Genomic DNA, 20,678 nt, shown 5'->3' on the forward strand with positions numbered 1-20,678 from the left:
TAACGTGTCTTTGCAATCCTGTTTCGGTCCACGGGAAGCCAGGTATCCAGCACAGGGACTTTTTTTTCCAAAGCCTCTCCAGCTTTATCTTGGATGTATGGTTTGAGTCACTGACATGCTAAAAGGTGAACTGTTGCCACAATCTCAGGACAAATAAAGCTCTGGTGCATCCATCCCTTCCTCAGTTTGGACTGCCTTCCTGCTCCTGCCGGGATGTTATGAGATGAAGTGAAGACGTTAGTGGACACCATTTTGGGTGACAACGCAGTGATGTTTATTGGCAGCAGCTTGTATGAGGGGAGAGATCCCAACATGTGGCTGTGCCCGGTTACTAAACTTCTGCCTGAACTCTCCCACAGGCTCAATTATGAGAAACACTTTCTTCCTGATAAGGATGAGAAAGTGTCCTTGGTTTGATTCTGCTTAACAGAAAGTCAGCCAGGCTGTCTAGTGAAATTCAGAATCAACACTCATCTTGAACAGTTAGTTCATAAGGTCTGCGTGTCCTTACGGGACCTTTACCCCACATCCAGGGAATCAGAGGAGTCTCAGAGTATGTCAGGCCTGAACAACCGAATTTCCCTGACAGGTGCTCCTTTACCATAAAGGCCTGACTGATGTGGTGCTGCCGAGGTGGTCATCTTTATGACAGCTTTTCCTGTCTCTGCAGAGGACTTCTAAGGCTCTGTTAGAGTAAATGTTGGGTCTTTGGTCACATCCCTAATCAAGGATCTTCTTGCTGTGTTACATAGTTTTAAAACCATCAGTTTTCAACCACTCTTACTGACACCACTGTGCTCCTGGAAGCACTCGAGGTTTTAGAAATGTCTCGCCACAATGTTATTGCAGGGGTTCCTTGGACTTTATGGCTTGGTTTTTGTCCTGAGGTGAACATATAGACACAGGAATGTTCCTTTCTAAACTATGTTCAATCAATTCAATTTGCAACAGGAGGAGTCTAGTCAAGTCCTACATACAGATCGGTAATAGTCAAAGCAAACATGATGCACCTGGCCACAATCTGGAGTCTAGCAAAGCATCTGAATACTTTTGTAAATGACAGATCTCTGCTTTTGATTCTTCAATAACTTTGCAAAATAAAAGATTGAAACAACATGTTTTCTATGTGTCATTCTGGGTTATTGAGTTTAGGGTGACGGGCAAATACAACACAATAATGTGTGCAAAACATGAAGAGGTCTGATTACCTTCTGAGACCACTGTATGTCCAAAAGTAAGTGATTGGCAACATGTGTAATGAACCTTCATTTCACTATCCATTCATAAAGGGTTGTGCCCTACCCCAACGTGCATTCGGTAAGTGTCAGTATATGACGTGGACAGGTCAGCAGTGGATTGTGCAGGGAACCTGGAGCCCCCGAAGGACACCCAAGAAAACATTCACTCTTCGAAGAAAGACTTCAGCATTAGGAGTTAGATTAAATCCCAGGAAAGTCCTGCGATGTCCTTTAAAATACGACATGACAGGCACAAGTAGCAGAGCGTCAATGCACCATGCTAACTCTTTGTGTGTTTGTAATTTAACATATTGGACAAAACAAAATAGAGACCGGTTTTTAAAGCATGATATGAGTTTACAAAAACATTGGAACACAAACAGAATTATTGTATCAAAAACTTTATTCTCAAATAATGTCTTCAAAATAGCTGATAGATAAACTGAGTCTCTTTAACAGCAGGTTGAGGCTGCATTCACATACTGTTATTTAACCCTCAATAACACTATTATATTTCTCCCTCGTGATCTCATAGAAGGACAGAAAAATGTCATTTTCCATCCATTAATTCAAAAGTCTAGTTTTACCAGTCAAGACAGGAGCCTCCAAAACTTGCTGATTTGCTAATGTTGCTAGAGTCTAGATTTACCACAATTTGATTTTCCACTCTAAACCCATTATGTCTAAGCAAGGAGAAGCAGATCACACCTTGTTTAGACAGACACAAAGTCGGATTTTGGGCGGTAAAGGGGTGAAGTCATCCAACATCTTTTGTGCATGTGAAAATCATCCCTCTCCCAGATAAAGACAAGAGGATCAGCCACACAGGGCTGCTGTTACACAAGAGCAACTGTCTTTTAAAGGAAGTGTCATTTTCTACCCATCAGTCACGACATTATGACACTCAACATTTGGTGTTTATTTTTCGTTTGATGTAAAAGTGTGTATATCTAAAATCAATCGAAAAACGTGCGGAAATTATATTTTAATCTGAAGAATCGCCAATTCGAAGGCAACTCTGATGGCACAGCTACCAGATAAGAGGCCACCCCAAATTTTCTATGTATTACTACATCACACAGTAGACCATATTTTTGCAATGATTGCTTAAAAATGTCAAACGTTCAACAAAAACGTACTATGCCGGCCCCAAGCGGCAATGCTTCAAATGTTTTAGACTGTTTTCAGTTCCTGTGTAAAAGCAGCCAAAATGGACAAAAGAGACCATATGACATTTTGATATCCGATACTCAGTTTGAACCATAGATTTTTACATGGCATGTAACAGTAAAAACATTGACCTTAATGAACAAGATTTTTTTTGTACGTACATCATTAATCATAAAAAGTACAGCATGTTTAATAATTTGTTGTTGTTGTTGTTTTTTTACAAATTCTCCATAAAAAATAGATTTCTGTACAAAAATGTTTTTTTTGTTTTTGTTTTTTTGCACCTACTTCAAGTTCAGCAGCACATGATGATGGTGAAAGATGACAGTGACGAAAATCAAGATATTATGACGCTGGAAACAATAACATTGATGACGATGGACCTTCCTGGCAAGGACCTGCCATTCTCAACATATCTCCATGCCATTTGGGACAACAAAAATAAATACTATATTTCAGAGCACATTTATAAACAATAGCCATTTACTGCATGTTAATACGTGTTGCTGAGAAAGCATCCCATCAATTTCACATGTGAATATAGCACTATAGTGTGTGGTGTTCCAATTTACAAGCAGCCACATGCTGAAATGAAAATTATTCTTCCTTTTCACTGATGGGTTAAGCAGGTCTGCAGTTGACAAAAATTTAGTTCACACACAACAGGTTGTAGATTTTCTTCAAAGCTCTAATGCAGACCGTACGGCATGAGGAATTTGTCCTACCCAAACTGTTGAGAAGAAGATGAGACAAAGTCCCGTAAACATAAAATGAACTGCTAACATTTTAATTTGATTACACTCAAAACTGCAACCAAAAGCAGCCCAGATATACAGAGTGGATGTGTGTATGTGCATGCAGAAGACAAGGACTGTCCGATAGGAATACGAACACCTACACAGACACACAGGAATGTAAGATTTCCATCTAGTAAAAAAAAAAAAAATCCCAGCATGGAGTTTCATCCGTGCTGGAATTTACAGATTAATATGGCAGCCAGGCCACATATGAAGACATGTATGACAGTTCCTATCAAAGCAGGACTGGTTAAATGATGCTCAGTACCCTATCTTGATGTAATGTTGATACATCTTATATTGGCATTGAATCCATTCTGTGGTGAAGAAAACATATCTGTACCATGTGACACCATGTAAAAATGCAATGTGAATTATAATTTGAGCTGGTTTTTTTTGTGGTTTTTTTTCAGCTCACAGCAGTCTGGACTCCTTTGTTTCAGAGAGGACTGCTGACAATACCACTTTAGAGGAAGTGAGGGACAAACGTGGACACTACTCAAACTGTGAGAAGTCTCAGCTGAAGACGCATTAGTAACCTTGGCATTTTAAAATTTTGTGGGTAGTTTTATTGTTTTTTTAAATTTTTTATTTTTACTTGTAGCCAGCTATCGCTCTTTTAAACAGTGAGGACTGCTGACAATGACAAATGAAGGACAAATGTGCAAAATTCTACACAAATTGTACAAAAAAACATCAGACGTAAAGAGAACATTATCCAAATTTTCAAGGCATCTCAGAGCAGGGATGTGTCGCGTTGAGCTGAATATCCCACAAGTCATTTTAATAAGGCTGAGTAGAGTACTGCTTCAAATCTTTCTAAGTGACTGTAAGCCACCATACACTCTTCCCAGTGGCTTTCCAAATGAAAGCTGCCTTAGCTATTACAAACAAGTTTTTCACATCACATTATAAAGTTTCTTCATTAGAAGATTCAATTCTGTTGATTTAAAATAGATTGCGGCAAACTCATGGCTTAAGTCTAAATGCTCTCCATCGTATGAGCATCACGTCCATGTGTTCTTAATCAGGGCCATGACAATAGATCTGCGTTTCCTGGGATTAATAGAGAGACAAAACACAGGCGGACCTTATAGGAGTACCCTTCTTTCCATTCACTCAGTCATTGAATAATAATAATTGAATAATGAAGGAAATACTTTTTTTTTTTTTAGATCTCTCCTTTCGAGTTTAAACTGGACACAATGGAAAACTATTTTCATGACCCTACTGATGACTTTTTGTACAATAAGATATTTTCACATTGAATAAAAATAAAATATTTAATATCTGTTTAGTAAACTAGCTTCTCAGCAATTCAGGGCTAGCTCCACCATGACTCAGCATATTTGTAGTCTCAATTTATCAGAGTTTGGGTATCAAGAAATTGAAATGTAAAGAAGTACATTCACAAAGAGAATTAACTCATCTTCATAGGAATATACACTTTGGACGTGTACACTGGCATTCTTTTGCATCAGCATTAAATATGGAGACCATATTATAAAGTGGCAAAAGTTTGCTTTAGGCTGATACAATGAGACCACACCCCCTCCCACCTGTGAATGAATACACAGGAAAACCTGCGAGTTAAAACGGTTACTGAAAGAAGCAGGCGTGGCAAATGGCAAATGACATCTGTCGCTACACAGCTGGCGACTGAGGGAAACATCGGAGGTTCATGGAGGAGGGGGGGGGCACTCATAAAATAGAGCTCATCTAGCATCCATGTGGGCTTTCAGAAACATTGTAAGAACTTCAGAATTCTGCTGTAAGCCTGATGTCTACACTAAAGGTCACTCTGAATTTGGCTGAATTTCTGTGGGGACAAGGGAGGTGAAATCTAATCTCTGCAGTACGGCTCTGATTGCACCATGCCAGAATAAACAGACACAACATGGAGTGTGAAATTTCTCTTTCAGGCACACGAGGAGATCGGATCTCCGTCATTAATTGTTGAAAACTAGACCTTTTATTACAGCTTTGGAAATGTTGCCGCCTCTAATTTTCAAGCTCTGTTATGCACTCTTGACTCCATAGGAATCTCAACTGAATTAATTAAATAAATTAAAATAGAAGCACAGGGTGCACTCTAGCAGTAAAGAGAGGAGGCTCATGATCTTGTGAGCAGACACTCCTCTGTTATTGCTGAAGAGATTTTGAATGTGTGTCTTGTTGAACTATTGCACACATCTGCATATCTTTATTTTCTGTGCATCATTGTTCGCTGTCTGACTGTGACCCTGACACCGAGTCTGTAAATCACAGGCTGACAATGGATATTTTAAAGCCAACAATATCCTGTAGTAATACATAGTCACCATTGTTTCAGGACATTTCATTTGCAGCATTCAGGTCCGTGGCCGAGTCATTCTCAATTAGATGAGCTGAAAATGTAAACAAAAACTGCCATTTGCTTGTTAATTTGTTCTCACTTATCTCAAAACAGGTGAATGCGACAACCTCCTCATGCCAAACAGGTGTGGTTTTTTTTCAGTATTTGAGTTCACTTATTTCAGTGAAATTATTGTTTGCCTGAAACATAACTGTGCAACATAACGTTTCATCGACAACAAGTTTTCGTTATCTGCCTCTCATACTTTCTAATCACCATTTGTTATGTGTGGATGAAATGATTTGTGATTTAATGTTTGTAAATATATGACAGCATTATCGATTGTAGTTGAATGAAAACATGGAAAACATAAATGAAGCTTCATTTTGGATGGTAAAATTCATGCAGGTTAAAGCAGATGCCTGTTGTATGAACATAATGCCAGAATGTTGAGCATGAATATGAAACAGGAAACGGGCCTGAAGACACCGAAAGACACACACTGAAAGCAGTTATATCTGTGATCTAAACCAAGTGCAGCATCTTTCAAAAAAATATAAATATTTTCAGAGGACACTGCGAAAAATAACAAGCTTGGTAAGTGATTTGATACTACTACATTTTCTTGGATCCTGCAGACTCATGGGTGTTAGAACGCCATTTTGATCTAAAGTACCAGGAAATAAGTGGACTAGGTCGCACTCGCTAAGCTTGTGTATTTGTTGCAGTGCGGTTCCAGCATTGATAAGCAGGATGTAACTTACTCTCTGCACACGAGGTATTTCTCAAACAATGGAGGGGCTCAGGGGACGATTACCGTTGGCCACAATAATTGTGCATGTTGTCTTCATACTGTGTCTGTTTGTCCTCTGCCTGAGATGACCACTTCTCAAACAGATTTCACAATATGCTGTGCACTCTTTAAAAAGGCGTGTTCAAACAAGATCATGTGCATCAGACTTGTAATGTGTGGAAAGGATGCACGATGAGGTGAGCCGAAAGGTACATTTCCAACACATCTTTTTAAGGAGAGTTAGAGAAACAGTCGCGCGTTTCTGAGAGCTCAAACTGTCGACTACTACAAGTGATCAGTGAACCCATACTGAGCTACTATTTTATCTTAGTTTTACAGTATCTAAAACTGAGTGCTATTTACTTTACCATATGGAGAACTACCTGTAAATAAAACTAGCGGAGGGGTACCAGTGTTTGACTGGGACTCCACTGCATATTATGAATGGGAGTTGTGTAACAGTATTCAGTATGAGCTTTCAGAAACAGCCACTGATTTAAAAAAAAAAAAAAAAAAAAAAAATATGGCAGGAAAATCATTGTGACACCATTTTCTTTCTTGCTTGGAGGTCCACAGGTAACCTGTTCCCAACTTTCTGGTTGGCTAGCATGTTGTCATGGCAACGGAATAAACAACAGTATAGTATGTGGTCACACTTTCTGCTAACAGGGAGTGTGAAATATAAATGTGTATATACAAACACTCTGTAACCCTGTATTTAGTCACTTTGTCATCTTTTTAAAGATAGAAGTTTCTGAATAAAATTCTCTTTTTTGAATGACTCATTTTCCAAACCCATTTCAGACCCAAAAATTATTCATTTTTTCATAACCCAGTCAGAAAAACACACTAGTGCAAAATTTGTGCGGTTTATATAAAGTTTATATTTTGGGGTCCCCAGCAGCAGTAGTTTGGGAAGTCCCATGGAGCCGCTGGGCTTTTGAACATAAGAGTCTGTTCATCAATATCTTCACTGAAGAAAAATGCCAGAAGAGACAATGAGAGACAGCTATTTGCCTCTGTTTCCACAGCAACATGTCCTTGTCTCACTTTTCCAGCATGACTGACAGAGGTGTCTAACTGTCCTTTTGTCTGTGTCCGTCTGTCTGATTTCTGTCAGTCAACCGGTCTGTCTGTTAATCAGTTAATCTATTTCTGATTTTGTGGCTGGAGAGTACAATGTAGAAAAATGATCAGTCATCACTTGACTGATAGTCCCGACCACAGTTACGAGAACACATCTTTTCCTGGATTTGGCCACAGCTGATTGCGGCAGTCGACGATCCTGACAGCTTATTGCCTCCAGGCTTCCACTTGTTCAGCCACCAAGCACAGAATCCTGGCTATGCCAAGAACAAGAATTAGTTGTCTGTCTCTTTGATTGTGTTAGACAGGTCTCCGGAAACCAGTCCATAGAGTACATCAACCCGGCAACTCAAATGTCTGGTATTTTAGTGGAGCACAGTCAGCCTAGTGCTACTGTGGAATATTGTATAGTACCGATTTAAAGTGTGTAGTACCTCTATGTAATATTTGAAAATGTGAAAAACTCATCTAGAACTAGTTCACAGGTTCTGGTACTAAACCTGGGGAAAGCATTGTTTGCAAAAGCTTGATTTGGGATGTTTTAGCCTAATTACTTGCCATGTACTGTGGGCAGACATTGTCATAAAAGGCAATATAGTGGTAGAAGATAATGACAATTACAGGAATCCATTTGAAAATCCATTATTAAATGACAACTAAGCTCTCCTAGCCCTGCGATTGTCCTGCTGTATTAAAACTCATCCAGTTCTCCAAGTAGGCTAAAACATTTCAAACTTATCTGCAACTGCTTTTTGACCGTGGCTTGTTTGGCACTGGTCCACCATACTTAGTACCAGTTTAATACTGGTGTCCAGTTTTGAATGAGTGTCATTTTCTTTAAAGGAACTGCTCTGGTTTATCCTTATCACTGCATTGACAACGTTTGCATTTGGTTGTCAACTTTACAGCAGTCTGTACAATCAATATTAGATTCCAACAAAACAGACTCTGTAAGCTGTCATTACATCAGAGCCTAGTCCTGTCAAGTCCAGTGTGATGGAAGTCCAGTAGGAAGGTTTTGGTCCAGCACCAATGACGGTTTATGTTTACTTATGGGAACCATCCAATGTCTAGAGAGGGCTAAAGGGTGGTATAGTCTAAGTGCCTCCCCTGAGGGTAGAACCTCACATTGGTCAAACCCATGTCTGGCCTGCAGTAGTGGAGTTCATAAGCCTATACCACAATGCAGATTTGGCAAGGGGGTTAAGGGGTTAAATTTGGATAAGCCACTTTTCAGTTGTAGAGAGGGTGTTCAAGGGCCATATGACACTGGCCATACAAAGCCCTTTCCAGAAGGAAGTCGGGTCAAATTTTGCACTAGTCAACCGACACTCTTGGAAAGAGCAGTTTGTTTCTTGATGTTGGAATTGCAACAGTGCTTAAGAAGAATTTAAGCCCAAAAATGGATCTCCTGAGCAACAGACTTCCTGCAATTTGATGACGTTATTGTCTACTCCCTTGTTTATTGGTTCCGACTAATCTTCTCTTTCAGACTAGAGATGGATAATACCATTGTTCAGGTAGGAGGTGGAGTAGAGCTGCATCACTGTGTCGATTATGCTGAAAGGGGACCAGCATGCTACACAACGACTGCTCACGCTGACGAGTCCAGATCCTAAATTTGTTCTTACTTTTTTTGTTTGCTTAAACCACGATGCAGACTGCAACTGGGAGGTTGGACTGAACCACTGTACAGGTAGTGGCAGGTTTGCTGGACTATACCACAGTACAGACTGTGTTGAGTGTGGTATCAAATCGAACTGCCTTAGCTTCAGTGGGCTTCATGTTGGTGTCATACATTGGATTTTCAAATGATGCCTGACCATTGGAGCTCTCATGGCCGACATAGCCATTGAACTGGACCTTTGGACGCGTCCTGAAAAACCAACAGAGAAGTAATAATGCATTAATGACACAATCTTTGTTTAAAGTTGCCTTGCCAAACAGTATTAAATGTTTAGAAAAAGAAAAGACAGTACAACCAAAAGTGTGCAAGCCTCTAAAACACAAAATGACAAGTAAACCACACAACTATAGGCATTTCAGGACAGTGAAATTAAGTGAAAACAATGTGTGTCAGCTGTCCCCACAAACACACTTAAATAATTGACAAGGTTAGGCTCTTTTAACTTCTGAAAAATAGCTTAATCCTGAACCTGCATTGAGTGTTTTTTCTCAATGTCATGTAAAATTGTCACCAGTGGTAACTGAGTAAGAACTAGCTCAGGTCTGCGGCTCTATTCAAACTGTCAGCTTAGTGGTCTGTTTTTTTGTGCCACATTGACTGAATGGTTGAGTCTCACATCTCTCACCAACTCTTCAATATATGATCACAAGCTGACAAACATGCTCAAATATGCCGGATATATGGTGCATGCTCTGTCACTGAGCCACAGTTAATCAGTAACTGGTAAACTATGATGACCTAGCAGCTAGTAAAGATGTTTCTCAGGAATTGGTGAACCAAATCAGAGCCAAAAGGCCAGGGAATACTGAATTACATCTGTCAGGCGGCTCTGCCTCCGCTGGATTTCATGCGTGTCTATGAGTTTATTTTGAAGCCTTTGTGCCACCAACTGTTCAAACAAAACCCTTATGGAACTTTAGGTGAAAAGATTAAATCTGATTACAAGATAGCAATTCTTGTCTGAAATCAAGGTGAAAATTCTGACTTATTTGTTCATGTGAAAATATTAAACATTTCAAAATAAATCAGACAATATGCACTGTGTGGTAATTTGCAGTGTATGTCTTATTCAGCATCTCTGATGTAAAAAAACACAGGTGTTCAAGGAAATGAAGGATGTATTAGTTCAAGAACTGCTGGACAGCAGAACGTGCTTGTACTTAGGTGTAAGGGTATAAATTAATAATCAACTGAATATTAACTTTATCCATATTTGTCTTATAAATTCAACTTAAATTACCCTTCACTGTCCTGTCAGCTGTCTTGTCAGACATGTTGGTCTGCAACTTTCCACTTAAGATTAAAGGCGCAAACTTTGGCGGAGTAAATTAAAATAGCTCCAAATTGCAGGGGAAATTACGGCAGGAGTGAGAACATGTCCCATAACTTAAACCTGCTTCAGTGGTCCAGCTGCCCAGCGCTCATCTACAGCTCTCACATGAGTGTGTCTGCTTGCAACCTGCTGTCGTTCAAAGGTTGTACTTCAAAATATATGTATTCATTAATTCTCAGTCTACCTGAATGAGGATTTTTAAGAATCTTACTGCAGGGGCTCAAACAGGTATATGGTGATGTATGACTACCCCCTCCTAATTTGTCTGTTTGTCGCAGATTACATTTTTGGATAATCAGGTCCTATAATCCCGTTAGATATAATCACTTACTCCCAAACCCTGTGGAACTATTATCAGGGAGGAGTGCTGCAGCTGAAACGCTGTTCGACTCTGACCTCATTAAGAGTGTATGTTGGTCGGTGTGTGTGTGTGTGTGCACTGGTAGAAATCCAACCCTGGGGAGCCACTAAGCCTACCCTACATGCTCAACCCATTACTTTACAAAACTGCACACACCAACACACACCGCAGACCTCCCTGCGTGGCAGCAGCTTGAAGCGCTGCACTGGTCGTGGCTCTAGGTGCAATAGTTTAATTTTAGTGGTAGAATGAAAAACGGCACACATAATTGCTTTGACAGTATTATAGATGCTGCACACACATACGGGCCAAAGCAGGAAGAAACTGCAGTGTACGCACCCATATCTTGCATTTCGTTTCTCATTTCAGTTTCTGCTGTACACTGTTGTGTGAATAAGTCATGTTTATTTCTGTTGGCTTGCCATTATGTTGGACTGGACGTTATGCTATGCTAGCAAAGCTACCTTTGGCATAAACCTACAGCTTCGTGCAGATAAAAGTAACGTCAGCTATTAATGACAGTAGAAGAAAAAGATTTTGAAAAGCAACAGCTTAAGGAAGTACATAACTGTATCACTTGCTGCAATCAAACAGTAGATATTTATATTTAAAATATAATGGATTAAATATTGCATTCGTTCTTGATGACATCATGCTGACAGAAGGATGACAATGAGATCAAAGACAAAATAAAATGCCTTTTTTTTTTTTTAGCTTGAAAGGATTGCTGTTTTGACACAGTAGGGCTGCACTGCTTTCAAAAACTTAAAATTATTCATTCTTTTTTTTTTTTTTACTGATAATACATGCCAGTCCCCTTGTTCCATTTATCTTTGGACTGATATTCATTTTGGTTTACACTCCTTAGTTTCTAGTCTGGAATTAAAGAACATTATTTCCGTTCATAAAATTCAAATTACATTTTTGGTTGATTGTGCAGCCTTACTAAACAGCATGAAGAAAAGTCTAAAAAACTAAAAACAAGAGATGACAAGTTTGACAGAGGATGTGGCGGCGGGCGGAGGTCTGGTTGCTGTTTGAACCAGATGGATGACAGGTGCCAGTCTTACCTGCCGCCAGGCCCCCAGGTGTCTTTTGGTCTTTCATTGTCATCTGTGTCAGCAGACAATGTCCTGCATACAACCATCAGCTTTAATATACATCAACTAGCATTGCACACTGCTAAATGGCAATCAGGTTGCATAACAAAGTGTAAAAAAATGTAATGATAGAGTTATTAGTCAACAAGTAGAACCAGCCAGTGGTTTACTATACTGAATGTGATGTTGATATATACTGTACATGTGTCTGCATAGCCTTGTGCACGGCAGTCACCATCTTAGCATTCACAGGATTTACCATGCTAACTAGTTAGTACATAAAAAAAGAACATTTCTGACTGTGTAACACAAAATATTTCTTCCTGCACATAAAGTCCATGTTTCCTAAATTACATCAAAAGGTCTGGACATTACAAACCTCATTGCATACAGAAAACTGCAGCACAGAACTACCATGAATGACAAGCCAACAGAATCATGTGTAATAACGTCTATTATTAGATGTGTGAGATGACTTTGTAAAACTTTGAATGATGAAGGGCAAAGGTCTAAATATACCTGATATCACACAAGTCTTTAACAGGAAACATAATGCTGAGATTTTACCCTCAGTAGAGTTCTGAAATAGCTGGCATCTTAAGGCATTGTAAGTCTTCTGTGAACTTTCTAAGAACAATAATTAACATCTAAGGTCAATCAGATTGAATCGTGCACAAGGAGTTCTAGAGCTATAATTACTTTTTATAATGTCTGTAAACCCGCCTTTCTTTCTAAAATGTATCAAACAGCCACCTCTACTTAGTTAGGAACAGATAACTCACAAACTGATTATGTTTTCAAAGATATATCATTAATCTCTTGTATGCATGGGCCCTTGGTCTGTTCTTACTGTGAGATGCTTGAAAAGTACAGGCGCATGTTTTAGTGTCAAAATAAGAGAGCTTATTTCCAGTCGAATCATTCTGCACCAATATTGACCAAAAGATAGACATGCAGTTTTAAAGACCTTCTTCAACTGGAGTCTTGAGAGACCAGAACACAATGCAACACACCTTTGCAATGCAAAGACATGTCATAAATAAATTAGAGAGTTGATGCTTCAAAGAAATATGTAGAATGTATGGAATAAATTATTAGATAGAATGAAATAAATTGAGAAAAACAGGCTCGCTAAAAATTAAGATTCCAACAATGCATCTAAAATTCAATTGAATGCTCATATTTTACTATATATATTCACCAAATGAACATGCTTAAGACTGATCAAGATGCTGATTGTGTGTTTGACAATTAAAAAACATTTTTGCTAACATTTTTTTGTTGTAATAATTTGCTGTCATACTACTTTTGACTCAGGCATCAAACCCACCACTTGTTTTTTTTTTGGTGTTTTTTTTACAGAGATAGTCAGAAGGTAAATTCCTGTTTTGTATTCTACTCTGCTGCTTGTTTGTTTTTCTCTGATGGATTGACGTTGATTATATAGCTTACCTGTGCTTGTAGAGGTAGAAGGCAAATCCAGAGAGGATCAGGGCAAAGAAAGGAACTAAGATGGCTGCTGCCACAGAGCTGCTGTTCGTATAGGGGTTTGATGGGTCCATTGCCATGGTAACAGGGCCTGGGGACACAGACACAGATGAACCGACACATGCATAAACTCGCAAAAACACGCAAACAGCCCTTTGTGCACATGTAATAAGATGCTTCCTGAATTCTTAGTCAGTATTCTCTGCTTCTTGTGTCTACTCAGCCTCAAAACTGAAATACATTTCAATAATATGAAATATTTGAGTTTTTCCACAGCGCTTTATGATATGTTGTTGCTGGGACTTACCTTGCCTCGTCAGATGGAACTTGCCAAAATCTTTACTGTGAATATGCCCTTGGTAGACAAATGTCTTCTGGTCCGATTCTGCAGTAAGCTGAAAAGAAAAACAGTGTTCAGACCTTAATTGATCATATCTGCAATAAAGCAGGGTTCACACTGGTTGCATTGCTTTTAAACCAGTACAGTTGAATAAAGGCTCTTTGCAATGACAGTGGGAAATGAAGTATATGTTTATGTAGCATTAAAGGATTTTGTGGTGAAGGTACAAAGTACTAGAGGATGTATGGGAAAGGTGTAATTATAGGTTGAAAATATCTTAAAAACAGAGAGATGAATATGTAATTTCCTTCATGTACAGTTAGACTGTAGACCGGAAAAGTAGATCTTTTATACCGGACCTGTAAATGTAATTTATCAGTCATCAATGTGATTTATATTTATAGTAAAAAACAATCAATCCTTCAATGTGTTGGGTGGTTTGTCACTATAAGTACTGCAACACGTAAATGCATTCATTTGGTAAATTCATTCATAAACATTTTGTTTCAGTATTTTACATTATGCTGTATGAATTTGAAGTCCAACACCTTTTCATCATCGACAGTATCCCTCCACATACTCTACTGTGTTCTCTCCTGTCCCCACCTCCTTCTCTTCCCCCTTTCCACCATCTCTTGCTTGGAAATTCAAGCAGTGAGGTTTTACCCACAAATTGACAACTGGAATTTCTCCTTCTGTCATTTGCAGTTTAAATGACCGTGTCCCTGTGTGTCCTTCATTCTTTCCGTCCTTCCTTCTTTCTTACGTCATTTCTTCCTCAATATCTGTCTGCTACTACTGTCTGCTACTACACTTTACAATCCCTCCATTCATTTCCTCCATCCCTCTCTCTCTCTCTCCTCTTCTCCGTCAACAAGTTGAACAAGTTATGCTCTCTTCCCAAGCTGTGTACGGGATCTTCACGAGTCCCAGCGTCAAATATCTCATTGAACTAAGTTAACAAGTCTATCTGCTGCATGAAACATTACACAAAGCTGGCCTTTTTTCTTTTTTCTGTCTTACTTTGTAACACTTTTGGCATCCAAAATATATAACTATGATGTGGCTGATTTATTACATAAAAATGTATAAAAGAAACTTTGAATAGTCAGAGCAAAAGTGCAATAATTCAACACTAACTGAGTCCCAGATTTATGGTCTCATAGAGAGTTACATGCTGAAACAATGTCTCTCCTGTAGTCTCGGCTGAACGCCTGGGCAACTCATGGTGACAAAAACACTAAATTCAAGTGAGATTTTAGACACGTAGGAAGCACCACCATTTGGTGTCATCACTGACAGGTATATGTATAAATGGAAATGCATCGTATTATTGGAAGGTTAGCTGAAATGTCGTGTTATGGATCGCCTAATCCAGGCATGTATCTGTGGAGTCAGTGATGTGGGATTCAGTATCATTCATATCCTGTTATTGTTACACCTGTATTCTCATTAAATATTCACATTACTGTATTGATTTTAACTATTAAAAACAGTGTAAAAAAAAAACCCCAACATTCATTTTACCATGCTTGATACAGGAAACAAAAAAAAAGTTTTTCTTACATATCCATCCATAGCCCAGTTGTCGTTTTTAAACTTGCTGTAGTAATGCTCTGTTGGCCCCTTCACTTGGTAGACCTTCAGCAGCAGCTGGTTTTCCTCTGACTTATAGGTACCTAGATCGATGGAGACAGAGACAGAGCACTGATGTTGAATATACAAATAATTTGATTAGTGCTTGAACCTGATATAATATTAATAACAGCAAATGAACTTCTTATTTGTTTTGGCACTTGGCAAGGTAACGAGAAAGTCACTGAGACAAAGGTGCCATGGGAGTTTGACGAATGGAAAGACAGACGGATGGGTGGGTATACAAACAGACAGGTTGTGTGACAAACAGAGAAAAGGAGGCACCTTGACATTTTGAATTATCATACTCTATTCCCTTCACCAAGCACATGACACATTACCGGAGGGGGAAATGACATGTACCCTTTAGCTACATGTCTCTACTTGGTTAACTGTAGTGTCAAAACAAAAACTACTGATGTTCAATATGACAAATCCGTGTAAAACAAAATCATAAATAAAAAAAAATGAAATGATTATACATGTCGAAGGGCAAATTTTATTGGGTGGCATTATCCGCTTTGTTCACCTGCCAGTTATTTTCATATAATACATACATTCCAATAAAAAATACATCATGTGCACTGGGGCTCTGCTATGGGAGGTTATGTTGCTCAGGGTATAATTTGACTCTCTGACATCGGCGGGGAGCGGCCCACATGTACAACTTGTTCATCATTTCCACCAGTGCCACTGTTTGTTATATTATTCAACACATCAATAAACACTTTCTCTCCTCTGTATACCCTACAGCTAATTTTCTGCTAGTCAATATTTATAAAAATGATGAGCTACTGTATATAGGGGAATGCGGCAGTTACAACATAGATACCAGCAGTGTTTTGCTAATAAGTGTGAATGAAAGCTGTATTTTTATTAATCTGCTGTATATTTACACCTATAGCTTGTGTTGTTTACACTGAATTTAAAGTCTGCAAATGTTCAACTTTTGGGATGTGATTGCACACTGACAACAGAGGTGGTGTTACAACACCGCTTTTCAGTTAGATTGTTCCTTTTTACTTTCATTTAGCCATCACCTGAGCACCAAACAAATTAAGTGTTTTTCATCCAATTCCTACCTATCCTGTTCTGGGTGACTGGGGGAAGTATTTTTGTTTTTCACATACATTTTATGACTTTTGACTCCTATGATAGTCTGTGTTTGTTTTCCTTGTTGTTTACCTGACAATCTGATTGACACACCGGTGGTCTCCAGTAATGTGACGTTTACTCTGCCACTGGTAGCGTTGAAGCCAGTGACAGTAAAAGTGGTTGCCTGTCTCTTCCCTAGATACTCGTAGAAACCGCTCCACTCAGAGTTTGGAGAGAAGACATCCACTGGAACTGCAATGGAGACACAGAAACCAAAACAAGAAGAAATGTAAATTTCTGAAGATCAAAAGATTAAAAAGCTTGTTATGCTGCTGCTATCAGTGTCTTCACTGCCTCAATGACTTTTCCTAGCTGCACGTTAAAGGTCATGAACAATGATTGGAACAAAAGGCTCTGGATTAGGATTACCCTCACGTGATTTCTAAGAAACAAACCAAACAGTAATACCTCTGCTTCGTTTATAATTGAGCGCGTCAGTCTCTATCTGTCTGAATCCCACACTTACAAACATGATTTATTTAAAACTCAGCAGCTGCAGTACCCTTGAAAAAAAAAAAAAAAATCATGCAACTTTGGTCTTTTTCTCTGGTGTTTGTCTCTTTGCTGGCTCCCTCTAGCTGCATATATTGATTACTAAATCCTACTTCAAACTTACCAGCTATTACATAGTATTTCTCCTGAATGTTTTCAATGAATCATTTACTTCATCTGAGCCTACCTGCATCCACAAGACAATTCACTGTCATGAGTTTGAAATGAGACTGCTTATCCAGACAGGGACCCATCCACCCAACACTCACTTCAACCTCCTACCTTGACGTTCATGCATCTCCGAGAAATACTTTGTGACAATCGTGTCGAATCAAATATAATATCAGAAACTAAACTCAAAATGGGGTAATAACAAGTTGCCAAGGAAGTGCAATAACCACATGTGTATGTACTCCAGTGTACTGTGTGTGCATGTTTTTTTCTGCATACCGCGAATCTTGTTCTTCTGGACATCTGACTCTCCTCTGCCTTTGGGATTAACTTTCACTCCAACTGAAACAGAAAAGAGAATAAAACTGAATAAAGCTTAGTTCTATATATATCTATCTCTCTGTCTGTCTGTCTGTCTGACTGTCTTCTGTCCTCTCTCTCTCTCTCTCTCTCTCTCTCTCTGTCTGTCTATAAGAAAAGAAAGAAAAATACTTATTAATGTCAAAAATTTACATTTTGCTACTTCTGCAGACAAAAGGAACAAAAACACAAGACAGAAAACAGCTGGCAGCCTGTTTTCATACATCACAGCATTCACAGCCCCTCAGCTTTGAGACTAAATATGGCCATAAGTACATGATTAAAAAAAAAAAAAACACCCCAGTATTAATTTGCCTGAGGCTGTTTAAAGGAGCATAGAAATTATATCGGGGTGATATTTATCTTAAACTATACGGTATTATTACATCCAGTTTAGATTGTAGGTACAATATCAGCGCATTATGTACGAGCTGTGCATTTTCAAGACAGGATTTCAAGAATACCTTTACAGAGCGGAGGTTTTCCTGACCACCTCCCATCACTTTTGCAAGTTCTGTGCTCTGATCCCCCCGCTAGATAGAAACCATCTTGACAGGTGTATATCAAGGTATATCCCAAGGTAGGCAGGTCCATAGATCGAACATCTACATTGGTGGGGGTCTCTGGCTGTCTGCATGAATGGGCTGAGTGATGGAGAGGAGAAAAATACATTCAAAGTTAACAAAGACACTTATCCATAGATGCAGATTCAAAGCAAAATTATGAGCAACAACATCAACCTAATCAGCAAAACAGAACAACTGAATTAACACAGGTTTTTAACGACTCTGATAACACAAAGTTTTTCCTTACCTATACACTCCGGCTGAGTTCCACTCCAGGTTAGATTTTCTAGGCACGTTCTTGTTGTTGAACCAAGGATGTGGTAGTTTTTGCGGCACTTAAAGGAAATCTTACTCCCAACCTACAATTGATAAAAGCACCAAAAAAAAAAGTTAATTGTTAACCCCAGTCTCTTAAAACCTGCCACACTCAGCAGTGTGAGGTAATTGTCATTTAACTTGAAGAATATCTCATCGTATTTTTATATTTTGTCTATTTTTCTGGATGTAATCATTAAATTGAATAAACATTTAAACTAACAGTGTTACTCCTACATCACATGCTGAGCCAGGTTTTTTTTCTCATGGTGTTAGTAATCCTTCCTCTCTTTGTATAAATGTCAGGGGAAATATGAAATGTGGATGATATCCAATTATGCCAACACAAATTGAAGGATTTGCCTGTTTGCCTAAATTCTATTAAGGATCGGACAGATAGTATATTACATCAACATGTTCTTATCTCTGCTTCAGACAGCTTGATGCCTCAAAAGAAAAACATATTGCCAAAGTATAACATAAAATATATGGGAGTAATTTTTGACCAGGGCTTTACTTTTCACCTGCATGTTGAGTGCTTGACTTTTGTTTTATGCCGATTGTATAACATGGAGACTGAGGCTTTCCTTCTTGCCATATTACAACTGTTTTAGTTTTTTTTACTCACCTTAACTCATCCTTGTAATACTGCTGCAGTCTTTTGACAATTCTGCAATTATATCTCATACACTACTCATCATTACATCCTTTTAATGGCTTCTTATGAACTTCAAAATTTAAATTTAAAACTTGATTTACAGTGCTTGGTTAAAGATCTGTCTAACCTACATTTTGATTGAATAATTTTATAAAAACGAGCAGGTTAGCAGAAACTGTCAAATAATTTCTTTGAAATGCATATTTATACTTGAAATTTGACTGAGGTAATTACATATTTTCTGACAACTCTGAGCAGGTATTTTTTCAGCTGTTTTTATAACTGCTTTCTGTGACTAATTTTACTTGTATATTTCATGTAATATGTTTTATTATACAGAGGTTTTGCTGTCAATAAAGATATTTCTCACCTGAAAGCCCTGGGCCATGACCGGGATACCATAGGCTGGAGTTCCTGGATCACGACAGTTGTTGAAGGCTGGGTCTACAAACAAACAAACAAACAAACAAACACAAACACAAACAAACACACACACACACACACACACACACACACACACACACACACACACACACACACACACACACACACACACACACACACACACACACACACACACACACAGTGACATTTTAAAGGCATTCTGCAACAAAGGAAGAATTCTGGTATTTCATGCACCTCTAACTATACATTTATCAGTGTTCCCAGCTCAGACTTCAGGTGCAGTGCACTACATTTTATACAGTACATAAAAATAGGTTTTGATGGATTTTTGACTCATTTCACTAAGATTAACATAATGCACCTATGAATACTCAAGTCATGGAAAACATATTCGGAGCCCCTGCCGCATTGCAATGCATCATACGATGTTCTAAAACAGCATGTGTTGTGAGTAAAACTTTTGTGAGTAAGTGACCAGTGGCCACTAAAATCAGATAAATGTCATACATATGTAGTAAAGAAAAAATATTTCCCTCTGAATTGCAATGAAATTAAGTTATTACACAAAGTGGAACTTTTAAATTAAAGTATTAGTGGAGTGAGGTAACATATATCACCGTATGTAATGTCAATATTAATCAATATTGTATAGCAAAATAAAAGATTTGACATCATACGAGTTACATCTTAAAAAGTTACACAAGTTACTGAACTACTGGTCACAGGGCACATGGGTAACAGCATAGATAGATTTTGTAGATACGCTCAATAGAAAATACATTTTTAGCAGAGGAAAGAAATTCTGTGATGGCAGTGTTGTTGCTTCAAGACTGCTTTACACTCCAGCTTTAACAGCCTAATTCAGCTTTTTCCTGGTGATATCACAACGTGTTCCAAAATAAGCTCCATGCTGTCAAAACAGTTACCACAAAACCCTGAAACTCACTTCAAAACATGAGAGGCTGCTTTACAAGATAACATCTTCATAAAAATCAAAAGCTGACATCAAAACTACACACTTCATCTATTAATTAGATAATATCTTCAGCTATAGCTCTGCAGGAATATTAATGAAAAAATGTGTATATGCATAAAATCCACAATCTTATTTACCAATAATCTGATTTCACATAATTGTATAATCTAAAAGAAATATATAATAACTTGTAGATGGAATGTTTTCCTTTCCAGTA

General features: G+C 38.4%; 1 protein-coding gene across 1 annotated transcript in view; it reads right to left on the reverse strand.

The window, feature by feature from the left end:
• Nucleotides 1–1,623: 1,623 nt before the first annotated feature.
• The window catches only part of csmd1a (CUB and Sushi multiple domains 1a), a 389,222-nt gene continuing 370,167 nt past the window's right edge, over nucleotides 1,624–20,678 (reverse strand). The window contains exons 66-75 of the mRNA XM_069693686.1: nucleotides 19,451–19,524; nucleotides 18,355–18,466; nucleotides 18,006–18,185; nucleotides 17,461–17,523; nucleotides 16,549–16,710; nucleotides 15,295–15,407; nucleotides 13,696–13,783; nucleotides 13,353–13,479; nucleotides 11,871–11,933; nucleotides 1,624–9,295 (exon numbers count right to left, since the gene is read on the reverse strand). Of these exons, the coding sequence (XP_069549787.1) occupies nucleotides 9,136–9,295; nucleotides 11,871–11,933; nucleotides 13,353–13,479; nucleotides 13,696–13,783; nucleotides 15,295–15,407; nucleotides 16,549–16,710; nucleotides 17,461–17,523; nucleotides 18,006–18,185; nucleotides 18,355–18,466; nucleotides 19,451–19,524 (1,142 nt within the window). The 3' untranslated portion in view covers nucleotides 1,624–9,135. The remainder of the gene's footprint in view (nucleotides 9,296–11,870; nucleotides 11,934–13,352; nucleotides 13,480–13,695; nucleotides 13,784–15,294; nucleotides 15,408–16,548; nucleotides 16,711–17,460; nucleotides 17,524–18,005; nucleotides 18,186–18,354; nucleotides 18,467–19,450; nucleotides 19,525–20,678) is intronic.

The sequence above is a fragment of the Brachyistius frenatus genome, unplaced genomic scaffold, assembly GCF_029030835.1.
Source record: "Brachyistius frenatus isolate BFR_SWC_R1_liver_20210118 unplaced genomic scaffold, ASM2903083v1 Contig_15, whole genome shotgun sequence".
NCBI lineage: Eukaryota > Metazoa > Chordata > Actinopteri > Embiotocidae > Brachyistius > Brachyistius frenatus.